Consider the following 15941-nt stretch of genomic DNA (forward strand, 5'->3'; position numbering starts at 1 on the left):
GGAATACTGATAGAGGCGAGACACATCCTTCCCTGACATCTCCATGACGCCAAAGTCTACCCATATAAATCTACCTCCGAACTGGTGCAGCCACAAGGAAAGCTTGCCTCACCATTCGATGAAGGCCACTATGTACCCCCATGTGCCAATCCGAGAATGAACTAGACCACTCTCTACCATGACTCCGACCATCACGAGATAGAGTGATCTATAAATCAATTGAATCCCTACATCCCTTAGTTGGACCTGCTGCAACATAGCTCCGACAACTACAGGAATCCATCATGCCTCATCTCTAGTCCCTGCATGTGATCAATATATAGGCTCCATATATCGTGGGTTAATCTGATGCATGCTAATTTTCCTTATTCCTGCCACTGTGTAGTATAGATGATCGCTGGAAGCCACATGTGCAAAATAGCTACCCCCTATACTTGTAATCGACTCAGGGTATGTGGATCATCCCTGCCAACCATCTCCCCTGGGTCTGCCATCTACCCTCTCAATAATGTGCCAATATAAGGTCTGTAGCTCGGACACATACTGGGAAACTACCTTAGTCGTACCCGATACCCTCTACTCATGCTTGGTCCCGACATGCCCTGAGAAAAAAGTGACACATGTCTCCCTCATGACTAGCTCCCTAGACGTAGGCTTGGTGATGAATGATATGCCACCCCTGTAGATGATCACCTCATCCCCTAACCTGTGGCTGTCAATTGACGCACCAACCCAATGCAACTGCTGAAAAGTCTGCACCCTAGTGTGCTGATTGTCACCCAAATATCTCGTGTGAGCTCCTCATCCCCCGATGCTCATGCCCAGAGTGAAGAAAGTCGATAGTAAAATCGACTGCTCCTGTCAGGGATGTAGAAGAGGGTCAGGCGTGTGAGTCCCTGCAGATACCATCAAGAATCACTCATCTGTGTCCCCATCAATCCTGGATGAACTACGCCTAAAGGTATCCCCGATGTTTTCGTCTAAGGGTTTCCTTAGAGGCAACACTCCCAAACCTCGCTATGCAACAATATACACCCCTGCATACCACCGATCATCCCAGTACTCATGGACATGCCACTGTACACTGCGGCCTACCCCTGTACACCACTAGATACCCTCTGTTAGAGTTATTCCATCCTGTACCGGCCTATGTCCCTCCTGTGCCACTGTACCTATCACTCCCTACATGTACTCAATGCGATGTGAGGCACTCCCACTCCACAATGCAATCCAAAATACTACAACACACCCCCATGTGTCTCCATGCCCATCTGCAGACCACTACTCCACGCTAGATTCTCCTACCCATTCCTGAAAGAGATGACCTAAAGTTGTGTCCCTGTGTGTCAGCCCGCATCTAACCCATATCATCACCTCCATTGTCACATCACCATGCTCTCCGATGAGGGGACCTCCCCTCCAAGTCCTCCCTAAGGGACCCAAGAAGTGAACCTCCCCAAATGTCAGCATCGATGCCACCATTGCTCTGCTCCTCCGTGTCCCACAGAAATGCAAAGAATCTCCAACTCCATACAAGGCATTGTCTGGTGACCTGCCAATGCCACCTCCTTCGACAAAATCCTACCAGAGTATGCTGATCACCTAGTGATCCTATGTACAAATGGCATACCAAGACAACCAAAAGAGTCTGTCAATAAACTGGTTGGCCACTAGTGTTGACCGAGATTCCCCTAGTGAATGTGCACGCTCAACTGCTAGGTCAACTGTAACATCTAGGTTGTATTCAACCGACATACCTAGGAAATGATAGGTAGTCCCACTCGGAACCCAATGCCAGTTTGCGCGGTCGGTATCCCCAGTGCCTGGAAGCTCCTACTGAGCTACACCCAGGTCCACCACCCTCTCCATAACCCACTCCACATGGTACAAACTCAAAATCTCTTGCCATCTAACCCCAAGAGAGGGATCGAATGCACAAACTCCAACACATAGAACAACCCCAACATGCGGGTGTTGCGCCCTGTGCAACTCAAGTCGTCTCATCTCGCTATCCTGCTCAATACATGAAATCTGACTAGGTAGATTTGTCTCTCTCTGTCCAATGGGCCAAGGTAACCTAACAGTGTTGCCAACCTAGTCTATGTATGCCCGAAGAGGGCTACTCTCATGCCCCAACTTGCACTCTAGCTGCCCAGTAGGGAATCCAACCACTCCCCAACATTATTCAATTTGGTCATGGACTCGGCACAAACTGCTCTCATGCCCTCCAACTCCTCGTTTTGCTACAGAATAGCCTCGTGCACTAACACGGTCTTCCTTTGTAATGCTAGAAGGTAAGCCTAAAACTGGTGGAACTACTGTGGGCATCTATCACCTATAAACTAGGTCATAGCTCCAGATACCTCATCAACTGTTGGCATCTCGTCCATGGGTGGCACCCCCTCAACATATGGCTCTATGTGTGTAGGCTCTGTCCTCTCCACCAAGGTGTCAACTGGGGCTATCAAAGAGGTCTCTAATAAAGGTGACTCATGCGCCACATCGGGTATATCGATGTGCTCCTCACCATCATGTGGGCTCTCAGCATCATGCTCAACCTCCTCCTCAAACTCCTGATATCTAAAGCTAGGTTTCCACCAACAAAATCGCCCCCTGGTCTCACCCTCTAACCGTCTTTGTCTTGCTTGCTCCTTTTCAGGAGATCTGGTGCCCTGATGTGATCAACTTTCCCCACATGATGTAGATGGTTACATCCCCATGACCTGCTTACCCCTAACGTCTCCGTTGTATGGGTGAGGATGGGTTTGGTCTATCACCCTCCTCAACTGGGCCAACCTCTCATTCTCCCAATGAATTCTACCCCAGAATTTCTGCATATTGGATTTCCCTTGAGCCATGGGTTTGTCTCCAGTTTCACCCGTCATTGTGCACTCATACACAAAGCTTCCATGATCTTCTCGCTAATTTCCCACAGTTGGGCCAAGATCATGCTCTGATACCACTGTAATGTTCCAAACTAGGAAAAATAGTGCTATGCAAAGCAAACAATAAAAACAACACCATAAAATTGAAACATTCAGTGCACACCCATAAAAAGTCCAGGAATAACCAACAACTGAGCCATTTTATTATAATCTGGGAGAAAAGTACAATAATGTGGAAGTGGTGCACCTGGGCTTGCCTCAATGGCAAGCGTGATCAAGCCCAGGTGGTAATATGTCAAGCCCAGATGGCACAAATAACTGTTGCAATGATGCCCTACGCTGCCCTTGTGAAACTGTGTTGTCTACTGCAAAGATATTGTTGGAAACCCCACCTCCAGTGCTAAGAAAATTATGGGAAATTATCCCCGACCTCTCCACCAATTACCCAGAATAACCCACGAAGGAATTGGCCAAATGTTTCCCTCAGAATCTTGACCCAAATTCCCCTTAGCTCCTCTAGTTGCTGGCTGAGTTGGGACCCCTGTTTGACCCCTTAGATTTGCTCAGAAAAACCGAGAAGGGGTTTCCCTTGGTTCCAACCTTCAAAAATTGACCCTTCATAGCTAAGACCGCCTCCAATTTCGAATTCTGTTATTGTGACTGATCCTGTCAATCTTTGCTCTCCCAACTCTAGCAATACTCCTCAAATGACCCTCCAAATGATCTCCTAACATCCCAACTCCAAACTCTGCCGGATGGTGTTGCTCCAAAGAGTCTCACTCCAATGACTGTGCAGTGATGGAGGAGATGACATAGTCCTGCGTGTGATGAAATGAGAGTTGTGTGTAGGATGGCCCTCTTGTATGTAGTTGCTCTCTATACTCTTGAAAATGATGAAGGATGCTCCTATCTCCCCAACTTCCCGGAGTGCCTCACGCTGTGACTGCGCAATCCTTGTGTTGTTGTTACTCCCCCTATTGCTGGTACTCGACTTACAGCTGTTGTAACTCGTCTCCCTGCTGTTGCTACGAACTGAGATGAAGAAGAACTCCCTCCTAGGGCTGGCACTCGAAGTCCACCGAAGCAAGGGTTAAGATCTCCGCTCGGAGACACTCATATGCTAAACACCACAGTAACTCGGCTAAGCAGCTTGAGCAACCAAGATTGAGTTCAATATGTCAAAAGATACCAAATGAGGCTGAGCCTCCTCTATTTATAATTCATGGGCCTCTTTTCCCATGTGGCCCCCTTCCAACTAGCAATTCAACTTTCCCTCCTCAGTCATTCAAACTTCCCTTTAAGGTGGTGCATATTTCCTCATGTGGATGGCCCCCACAGTATGCCAAAAAAATATTTCGGCCCCTTTTTCCTTCCTAAGTATTTTCCAAAAATCACATGGGTTCCATGGCCTCCAAAATTGTTGAAATTGTAGAATAAATAAACCTGTAACAATCTAATTTCGGAAGGGACATTACACAATATCAACAAAACGAAAATAGGGATTTTCTCTTAAAAAAGAAAACATAATCAGCATAGGTTCTACTTTGAAGGCAACATTCTCGAAGAAGTTGTGGATTATAAATACCTCGGAATTGACTTCAACAAAAATCTAAGTTGGGATGGCTGTAGAAAGAAATAATTTTGGGGGTTGGAAAGCATTTTATGCTTTTCAAATAGGTATAAAGAGGCAGAATTATGGGACTTGAAAACCACTCAAACTCTTTTTGGGCTTCTAGTGGTTTTGATGATTCTTTATGGTTGTGAACTGTGGGCCAGCAATACATCCGACATGCAATGGAAACAAATTGAGAAAATTCAGAAGCGTTTGATTACAAAAATTCAAAATTAAAAGTGCAGTTCCTTATGCTATCTTGTTAAGTGAAATAGGGGCTGCTCCTATTGAAGCAATTGCTATGGTGTGAGTCATAAGGTATTTAAGAAAAATTGAGCAATGGAAGAAGGCAAATGGCCTAAGGTTGTCGTTAATGACATATTGTGGAAAAGTAAAAAGACTTGGATGCAACAAAAGAACAAATGGGTTATTTGCTTGAACACGTGTCCCATAAATAGTAAAACGATAAAATCTTTTGTTATAGATAAGTTCCACACGCGTACTTGGGATAAGGACCTAGGGAGAAAGAAAACGTACTATATTGAAGTGTTTAATCCCACTCATAATCATAAACAAAAAGCGTACATAGAGGCCAATATTTATTGGAGAGCCAAAATTCTTATTGCTCAGTTAAAGACTAATTCTCATCAACTCTGTTGTGAAACAGGGCGTTGGAAAAGGCCAAAAGAAGTGTGGGAGGAAAGAATATATATATTTTGTTCTTTCGGAAAAATGGAAACATAAAAGCATTTCATTTTAGAATGTGAGGCCTTCAAAGACAACAAGGAAAGTTATGTAGATATTCTGACAGCTAGCTCTTGGGATAATCTATTTAGCGAGGGGTTTGTCGAGAAGCTGGGAGTGTTTATTGTGAGGCTTCATAGGAAAAGGGCTGAATACATCAACCAGATGAAGAAGCAATCGGTCCCATAAGCTATCTTTAACCTCATGGACATTAAAATATTTTTCTTTCTTTCTTTTTATATAAAATAATTGCTTTTTAATTAATGTAATTAAACCATTATAACACCGTATATTATACGAATACTATATTTATATATAAAAAAACACTATTTTTAATTAATGTAATTAAACATTCTACCTTCTAGCTCGTAAAAAGCAAAATATTTTTTTAAGATTCACAACCATTTAATAACAATAATTAAACCATCACAACATCATACTAGGAAATAATATTCCTGATAGCAAACATTACAAACATTGAATTGGATTTTAAGAGAGCGTTTCCAATAGGAATGGTGATAACTGTCCACTCACAAAAGTTGAAATTACCTAATATGTACTTTTCGAGGTCGGAAAAACATATGCTTATAACCATTTGAACTATATTTGGAATTACAAGGCCCAGCTAATGAATTTTGAATATATTGTCGAGTTGAGTCTGTAACCTAAAACGAGATTTACTTATAAATTAGTGTTAAATCTCGGTACTTAATATTGTCCATTTATATCGAAAATTTTTATGCACTGCAAGCGCAAATAATGTGATATGAAGTTACAGGGGTCAATTTGACAGTTCGTCGCCGCACTTGGATGCTATGCAAATGCAATCCCCGTCAAACAAACTTCAACCCATGTAAGGACGATTCCTGTGTTTACTACGAATTGCCCAGACAGATTATCTGAAAAATTAGGCCAATTCTCTGATCTCCAATAGCTTGACTGCTCTTCCGGGGCTTCAATTATTTGTTATAAGTTCGTTCGAAATGGTTTGAATTAGCGAGGATAAGGAATGTGTGAAGGACTCATTTTTAATCGGAAAGAGTGTATCAGGTATGGTTTTTGTCAAATATGTCAGATTTACAAAAGTATTTTCTATAATAAAAAAATTATCTTTGCTTCTACTGTCGACCACGGTCTTATGATCTCTATAACATGCTATGAGGATTCCTTAATTATCTGTTTCAACTATATACTTAATATATGCTTTTCTTATGCAAATGGGAAGGCGTTTAGCGTTGGGAATTTATACCAAGTGTTTGACGAAATGTTACTGAAATGTTGTGTTATGTAGCAATGACGATTGTTGGATGTATGCAGAATAATTTTTTAAATGATAGTAAGCAATTGATTATTTCTTGAAATGGTTTTATGTTTGCATTTTTTAGCTGAATCTTGGATTCATAAGCTCTGAAGCAAATTGTCATGTTCACCAACTATATATCTTGGGAATGTATACAAAACGTTTTGGCATTACTATAAGAGGGAGGAGAATGAAGAGCGGAAACACTTTTCACATCCAGCAGGGTTAGGTTTAAGTAGATCTCCAATTGCTGTGCATGATGACTACATTAACTCTTCATTAACTTTGTATTGAAAATTAGCTTAAAATTTGGGCTTTTAGGGCCCACAAAGCATTGATGGATATTCATATTGCATTATGCTAACTCTCTCTCTCTCTCTCTATATATATATATATGAGATATATGTAGCAAGAAAGAAAGAAAGAATTAAATTATTTTAACGTTCATGAGACTAAAGGTAGCCAATGGGACAGATTGCTTTTTCATCTGGTTGTTGTATTTGGTCCTTTCCCTATGAAGCCTCACAATAAACACTCCCACTTCTCGACAAACCCCTCGCTAAATAGATTATCCCAAGAGCTAGCTGCCAAAATATCTGCATAACTTTCCTTGTTGTCTTTGAAGGCCTCACATTCTAAAATGAAATGCTTTTCTGTTTCCACTTTTCCGGAAGAACAAAAAATACATACTCTTTCCTCCCACACTTCTTTTGGCCTTTTCCAGTGCCTTGTTTCACAACGGAGTTGATGAGAATTAGTCCTTAACTGAGCAATATAGATCTTGGCTCTCCAAGAAATATTGGCCTTTATGTACACTTTTTGTTGATGATTATCACTGGGATTAAACACTTCAATATAGTACTTTTTCTTTCTCCCTAGGTCCTTATCCCAAGTATGCTTGTGGAACTTATCCATAACAAAAGCTTTTATCTCTTTACTGTTTATGGGACACATGTTCAAGCAAATACCCCATTTACTAAACCATTTGTTATTTTGCTGCATCCAAGTCTTTTTTCTTTTGCACAATATGTCATTAAAGACAATCTTAGGCCATATGCCCTCCTCCATTTGCTCATTTTTTTTAAATACCTTATGACTCGCACCATGGCAATTGCTTCAATAGGAGCAACCCCTGTTTCACTTAACAGGATAGCATAAGGAATTGCACTTTTAATTTTGAATTTGTTTGTAATCAAACGCTTCTGAATTTTCTCAATTTGTTTCCATTGCATGTCGTATGTACTTCTTGTTGAAAAGTGTAATTAGGTTCAGTCTTCATAATGACATATGTAATTGCTGAAAAGAAGAAAATAAAATTATTTTTGTAAGTACTTGAATCGTGGGTTTCATGATCAAGGAATTTTATTTTAGTTGAGGTTCCCATTATGAATCTTTAGATTTTGTCATCTAGTCATAAAAGACAAATTGAGTCAATGTCATGTATGAAGGACCCTTTTTGGGCATGCTACTTTTTTGTACGAGTCATTAAATATATAGAAAGGCCCTCCAAGACCTAGGAAAGACACCTCCTTCAAGTCGGCTTCAAGAAGAATAATAATACCTCTCCAAATGACATGTCGGCCTAGCTCACTGTCAAGACGACTTATTATCATGGGAAACAATTATAAATAGGCCACACGGCCTCATTTCAGAGCAAGCATTTTTCGGTCAAGGTCTGAAATAGGAGTGTGAATTTCACAAGAAGGCAGCTTACTAACCAGCGAGTAAGGGAAGAGGAAGATCAAGCTTATTTGGGATCGTTTCTTGGGTAAACTCCTTCACATGTGTGGCAGAAACTAGGGTTTTTGCAGTAGGTACATCTGTTGTAATAAAGGACGAGAAAAGGGTCTCCAAATTAGTCCTATTGTTAGCCAAGTTCATCTAGAGAAGCCTCCAAGTATAGCGAAGGAAGGAAACACCTCCAATCTTGTTTCTACTCCTCACATGTGTGGAATCACAATAGTACGAATTGTAGATCAGTGGGAAAGAGGCTGAAGTTTCAAGGTAGTCGAGAAGTGTAGAAGAAAGAAGAAGTTTTTGACTAGTATTGACTTGGTCAAGAAGAAGGCAAGAAAGGAAGGATCTTCTGTCTTGGTCTTGGAGTGGAAAATGGGTCAAGGTTCGTAGTCTTAGTATTCGTCAATTGGAATCTCTATAAGAAGAAGAATTTGTTCAGGTTTTCCTCTCAAGTGGGAGAGGTTTTGGCCTTGGCTGATAGCCTATATTCTGTGTCTCTTGTCTCTTTATGGTTTATGCTTTAGTAGCTGTTTGATTAAGAATAACACTATAATAACATAAGTAGAAGAAAATCCTAATCTAAGAAGTAAAAAACATTCACAAGCAATTATCAATAGAAGAGAAATCACCTCAATGCCCTAGATTTCTCAACGTGGTTTCAGAGATAAGGTAACAAAGTCAAGGTAGGGCATCTTATCAAGGGACACTCAAGGATCAAATCTCGAGGAAGGCATCAAAGCGAAGATCATCTTGAAGTCAAGATCTACAAAGGAAGCATCATAACCCTAGATCAAAGAAGAAGTCTACAAAGAAGTTTTGGAACCCTCAAGCCATCTCAAGGGACCTCAAAGACCCTAATCAATTTAAAGGACTTTTACATCAAGCAAGACCAAGAACGTTGTCATCAAGGTTCTAAGGCGATCTCTCTCTCGTTGAAGCAAGGTCCTTACCATTGAAGACATCATCAAGAAGTCATCATTGATCTTCATCAACAAAGACTCCACCATCAAAGGATCCAAAGGGATCTCCCTCTTTGTGGGATCAAGGATCATTATTGAAGAAAACTATCTTCATTAAGAAGAAGTTTTCTATTCTCTATATCATCATCAACATCAAGAAAGCAATAAGGAGAAGGAGCATCCTATCAAGTAAGTATATTTATGTCCACATTTGAATCTATCAAAATGTCTTTTTGCAAGGAAAGCAACAAATTGGTTGGGGCTTCAAACTATCTTGCATGGAAGAAAAGGACAGATCTGAATCTCATTGGAAATGAGGTTATGGAACATATCAAAGGATTTATCACTAAATTAGGAAAGGAAGATGCGTAAGCACATGCAAAGTATATGAAAGGGCAAGTTAGGGCTCAAAGGATTCTCATAGAATCCATCAAGGATCCCCTCATCCCATATGTATCAAAAATTGAAACTTCAATTTTTTTTTTGACAAATTGGTAGGGTTTATTCTGTAAGCATTGTTGGAGAAGTCATCTCATTAAGGAAATAAATCTATAGGCTAAAGATGTCAAGGGAAGATGGAATAGCCTCATACTTTATGAGGAGATCTGAAATTAGGGATCAACTTCAAGATCTGGGAGAAGTCATGTTTGATAGAGAAATGACTATAATTGTTCTAAATGCACTACCAGAGGCGTGGGGTAACTTTACTTCAAGTATTTATGGGAAGAAAAGAAGCTACTCCATTCTAGGATCTATTATCACTGTGCAAGATTAAAGAATCTAGACTAAAGGCCAAATTTGATGTGGAAGCGGGTGAGCAAAATCAAGCTTATGCTACAATGACAAGAAGAAAGGGAAAATTTGGGAAGTTTGGTTCTCGAAAAAAGTAAAGGGACACGTCTAAGTGTAATGTTCCTAAATAGAAAATTAAGTGATAAACAAAGCAAGCAAACAATAAAGCAACCAGAAATGCGAAATACACATCAATCACCCATGAAAACGCTGGAAATAGAGAACTGCTGAGCCATTTTATTAAATCATCAAGGGAAAATACAACAGTGAATGGAATGGTGCAAATGGGCTTGTCCCTAAGGACAAGTGTGACAAAACCCAGGTGAGCAAATGCTGATCTGAGGGCTTCCCAACTGCTACACTAATTGATCTGCGCTATCTGTTGGAACAAAAGGGATGGAATCATTGCTTATAGTGCTCAGAAAATTATAAAACTTCAGCTCCCAGATCCTCAGCAAAAACCCACCAAAACCCAGGAAGGGTTTGGCCTAGTTCAGACTTCTGAAATTCGACCCCCAAGGAGCCTGTCCTCTGCTGAAACTGGCAAACTCAGCCTGCCTGAATGAAGTTGGGAAAGCTCCCCAAAACTACCCCAAATCACTGGGATGAGACCTCCTATGAATTTCCTTCCTTCCCAATTGTGATTCTGATGCTGTGGCTCTTTCCCTCAAGACCCACGTGATGCCCAGACTGGCCCTCTGCGTTGTCCTCCAAGGCTGGGTTTCAAACTGCCTATTTGTTGCACCCACCTGCTCCAAAACTCCTCCCAAGTGCTGACCTCCTAATGTCCTTCAACTCTCCAGGTTCCTTCGGCTAGTGCTGGCCCAATGAAGCTTTGTCCACAACTGTGTGTTCCCTTTCCTGCTGGCCCATAAATATGCACTGGTGGATGGTGGCTAAATGTGCTGGCTGTGAATACTCTCTGGTGCTCCTCAAGATGCTATGAAACTGCCTTCCTAGGGTGGCACTCGTAGTCCCCCGAAGGCAATGTTTTTAAAACCGGAACCGGTGACCGGACCGGTCCACCTAATGAACCGGTTTACCGACCGGAACCGGTCTAACCGGCACTGGTTTGGTCTAAACGAACCGGTTTTAAAAAAATACATTAAATAATTAATTTTTAATGAAACAAAACTATTTTTAAGATGTAAAACCATGATTCCAAGCCAATAGAGACAAAATATGCAAAGTTTGCTCATTTATATACCATGTAAAGGTGAATACATCAAAATGGCACCGAGTGCAATACATATCATCAACAAAATAGCAAAATACATAACAAATGAGGCTCTAAATGGCCTATAAAGTCCAAAAACATTGCTGCAAGCTATGAGGCCATTGGCCTACTACAAGTCTACAGTATACACATGATCAATCATCAAGTTCATTACCACTACTAGTAGTAGACACAAGATCATCATCAGGAGCTACATAGACATCATCTGGTTCAGAGTCTGAGGATGCCTCAGCCTGATTTGCAACCTCAGTATCAATGCCACCAATGACAATAGAAGTGGACCTAATGGAAGCACGAGTTTGTCGACCTGCATGACTAGTGCCTTCCATTGGTTCCTTGCCTTTCCTTGATGTCGCTATTGATCCTGGTTCTGATGCCACCACATAATCTGCTTCATCCCCCGCCAAAGCCATGTCGATATCAAAATCAGCCTCAAACACAGGTTCTTCAGTGTCCTCCACCCATTCTGATGTTGGATCAATATCGTCCAACACAATGGGATCTAGATCAGGAGTTTTTCTTATCATTTGGAGCTCTAATTGCATTTATTGTTTACCCCCAAACCATGAAATCCTGAAAACCATTAAGTCTGCTGAATTTTGAGTGAAATCTAAAATTCTAGTTTCTCCATATGAAATCCAATGAGGTCGAAACCACTCTCAAACATCCTGAGTCATTTCATGGTAATGTTAAAAATTTAAGTAAAAGGATGAAAATGAAAATTAAAGGAAATGTCACTTTTACTTTAAGAATTTAACATTACCATTAATTGCCAACATTGTTAGGGTTGAAACACCCTTAGTCCCCCCCCAAAACCCCTCAAACATAGTCAAAAACATGTTTTTTTAACTTTATGGTGGTTGTGCCTAAAACCGGCCGGTTTAGGACAAAACCGGCCGGTTTTCACCGGTTAGGGCCAAAAATCGGGCAAATGAAGGGTCTGACCGGGTTTTTAGGCCGGTTCGGACTGGCCAGCTAGCTAACCGGCCGGTTTGACCGGTTACCGGTTTTTCTGAGCGGTTTTTAAAACTATGCCCGAAGGTAAGGTTGAATCTCCTGCTTGAGATATTCGTGGCTAAGCAGCTAGTTGACTCGGCTAAGCAACTTGAGCAAACAATCAAGTGCTTTTCGATATGCAAGAATGAATGATGCCCAAGTGAGGAGCTCTTCCTCCTTATGACTTCGTGGGCCTCCCTTTGCCTCATGTGGGCCCCTCCAACAGCCATACGAATTCCCTCCAAGGAAATTCAAATTGCCCCATGCGTTTTCCCACGTGGGTGGCCCCCACCTTCCACTAGCAAATTAATTTGGCCTCTTTTCCCCTAAGTTCCTAAGTCAAAACTGCTTGGGTCCTTTTCCTTAGCAAAATTTGTACAAAATTGTGGGGAGACAAAACCTGTTACAAATTCTTTTGGGAAGGGACATGACAGTCCTCCCCTCCCAAATGTTGCTTGCCCTCAAGCAACTTCAGATTTGGGTGCTCCAGAATGTGCTCACTCTCCTAGGTGGCATCCTCATCCGGAAGGTTCTTCTAGCGTACCAAGAACTCCCTGATGGTCTTGCTCCTCAGCTTCCTCTCCCGCCTTTCCAAAATGGCCTCAGGCTCCAAAACTAGATGGCCCTCATCATCCAACGGGGGTAACTCTACTGCTGCTGTCACCTATTGTCCCAACACCTTTTTAAGGCATGAGACATGGAATATGTTGTGAATCTTGCTCCCTGGAGGTAGCTCCAGCTCGTAGGCCACCTCCCCAACTCACCTGACTACCCTGTATGGCCCATAAAAATGGGGTTGTAGCTTCTCGGCCCCCTTCTACTTCAATGTGGACTGCTGATACGGTAGTATCAGGAGGTACACCAAATCCCCCTCCTCAAAATGTCTCTTAGTTCGATGCGGATCTGCGTACACCTTCTGCTGGTTCTGCATTGTCATTAAGTTATCCTTGAGAGCCTTGAGGATGTCTTGGCTCTCTTGGATCCAATCTTTGGCCTTTGGGGCCCGACTATCTCCAAAAACAATGTTAGCAAAAGATAATGCATCATAACCATACAAGGCACGAAAATGAGTCATATCGATGGACATGTGATGGGTGGTGTTGTAGCAATACTTGCCCAAATGCAGCCACCGAATCCAAGCCCTCTGTTGCCCAGTCACGTAGTTCCTCAGGTACCCCTCCAGCCACTGATTAACTTGCTCGATCTGGCCATCTGTCTGGGGGTGGTAACTCGTGCTAGGGGTGAGCTCGATACCAACCAACTTGAAGAGCTCTTGCCAGAAGCCTCCCATGAACCTGTTATCCCTATCACTCACGATGTTCTTAGGAAGCCCGTGTAACCAAAAGATCTCCCTAAAGAACAACTTTGCAACCTGTGAAGCCGAATATCTGGTAGGGATGGTGAAAAAGTGGGCATACTTGGTCAACCGGTTGACCACTACATAAATGCAGTCCTTGCCCTGTACTGTGGGGAGCCCCGTGATGAAGTCCATGGAGATACTCTCCCATTTCCCCTCGGGGATGGGGAGCGGTTGTAATAATCCTGCAGGATGAATCAACTCCCCTTTGTTCCTTTGACATGCCTCACACTCCTATATGTGCCTCAGCACGTCCCCCTTGAGGCCCTTCCATGTGAAGCTCTCCCTGACTGCCATGTACGTTTTCCTGAACCCCTGGTGCCTTGACAATGGCGAGTCATGTGCTGCCTGCAACACTCTCTCCCTCAATTTCGAGTTGGGAACTAGAAATATGCACCCCTTATAGTAGATGACCTCGTCCATCACCCAGTAGTGCTCATCTGTGTGGGTACCCTCCAAAATCTCGCATGCCCTCCTGTCCTTAGAATACTCCACCAATAACTGGGCCTTCCAATCATGGCAGATGCTCATGAGTGATAGGCCTGCGGGTCTCTGGGATAGGGCATCAACCACCACATTGTGTTTCCCCCGCACATACTCTATGTCAAAATCATAGGCTTGCACCTTGCTGACCCATCTCTGCTGTCTGTTGTTGAGGCCCTGCTGCCCCATGAAGTGATGAAGACTGTTGTGATCAGTCTTCACCCGAAACTTGTTACCCACCAAATACTATTGGAACTTGGCCAAGGCATGCATAATGGCCAACATCTCCTTGTCATATATAGAATATGACCTCTCATGGGGTAAGAGCTTTCGACTCTCGAAAGCAATGGGGTGCCCATCTTGAGATAGTACTGCTCCGACTCCCTCCTTGGATGCATCACACTCCACAATGAAGGGCTGGGAGAAATCCGGAAGTGCCAAAACTGGACAACTACTTATCACCTCCTTGAGGTGGTCAAAAGCTGCCTGTGCCCCATCTGTCCATGCGAAAGCTCCTCTCTTGGTCAAATCTGTGAGGGGAGCTGCCAACTGTGAAAATCCCTTGACTGACTTCCATTAATATGTGCAATTGCCCAAGAAGCTCCTTAGCACTGTCACATCTCTGGGTACTGGCCAATCACGGATGGCTCGTATCTTCTCCTTATGGACCTTCACCCCATTTGCGCCAATGATGTGCCCCAAGTAGAGCATCTCGGTCAGGCCAAACTCACACTTGGACAAATTGGCATAGAACTGCTGTTCCTCTAAAAGACGCAACACCTCCTCCAAGTGCTGGAGATTCTCCTCCCAAGTCTTGTTGTAAATCAAGATGTCGTTGAAGAAAACCAATACAAACCTCCTCAACTGCCTCCGAAACACATGGTTCATACACAACTGAAAGGTAGCCGGGGCATTGGTCAACCCAAATGGCATGACTAGGAACTCGAAGTGCCCATAATGGCAACGAAACGCTGTCTTGGGGATTTCTTGATCCCTCACCCTGAGCTTGTGCTACCCCGAACGTAGATCTATCTTATAGAAGTGCTTGGCTCCTCTAAGCTCATCCATCAACTCATCGATGCGAGGGATGGGGTAACAGTTCTTCAGTGTCTTCCTTTTGAGGGCCCGAAAGTCAATGCACATGCACAAGGTTCCATCCTTCTTCTTCACCAACACCATTGAAGAAGCAAAAGGACTGGAACTTGACCTGATGTGGCCCAATGTCGACTGTTCCTTGATGGCCCTCTCAATCTCGTTCTTATAGGCTTTAGAATGCTTATAAGGGGTAGTGATCACCGCTTGCACACCCGACTCCAGCTCGATGGTGTGCTCGAATCCCCTATCTGGTGGCTGCCCTGGTGGGATATCTCCAAATACCATTGAGTACCTGTCCAACAAGGCCTGTATGGCCGGAGGTGGTGGCTGGGCTTGCCCTCCAACCTCTGAAACCCTCAGCTCCACTGCCCATGCTATGTCCCCATGTCGCAGATCTGCCTCCATCCTATGCGCTGAGACTGTTTGTGGTGGGTATGAATGCATGCCTCTAAGGACCACTGATTTGCTATCTGAGCCGGTGAACTCCATCTCTAGTTTCTTTCAATCAGTAGTAACTTGCCCAAGGGAGTACAACCACTGGACACCCATCACCACGTTGGTGTCTGGCACATCGACCACAAAGAAATGGTCCGTCATAGAGTAGTTCCCATAACTACAGTCAAAGTGGGCACATACCGAGTGCACTACATGGTATGGTCACCTGGTACCAAGACTGAAAAGCCCTCAAACTCGATCGTGGTGTGGCCCATCCTCTGAACCAATTGGGCATCTATGAAGTTGTGG

At 43.1% G+C, this 15941-nt stretch overlaps 1 protein-coding gene across 4 annotated transcripts in view; it reads left to right on the plus strand.

Moving 5' to 3' along the window:
* Positions 1–5837: 5837 nt before the first annotated feature.
* The window catches only part of LOC149203640 (Mitochondrial import inner membrane translocase subunit Tim17/Tim22/Tim23 family protein), a 100160-nt gene continuing 90056 nt past the window's right edge, over positions 5838–15941 (plus strand). Inside the window, exon 1 of one of the 4 annotated variants that reach the window (XM_089403515.1) lies at positions 5838–6094. In XM_089403515.1, coding sequence (XP_089259641.1) covers positions 6052–6094 — 43 coding nt within the window. In that variant the 5' untranslated portion in view covers positions 5838–6051. Of the gene's footprint in view, positions 6292–15941 lie in introns of all 4 variants that reach the window. The other 3 variants (XM_089403517.1, XM_089403516.1, XM_089403518.1) reach the window with 3 other exon arrangements.

The sequence above is a fragment of the Pinus tabuliformis genome, chromosome 2_1 (genome assembly GCF_031772625.1).
Source record: "Pinus tabuliformis cultivar Carrire ecotype Pingquan chromosome 2_1, CPIR1, whole genome shotgun sequence".
Lineage (NCBI taxonomy): Eukaryota > Viridiplantae > Streptophyta > Pinopsida > Pinales > Pinaceae > Pinus > Pinus tabuliformis.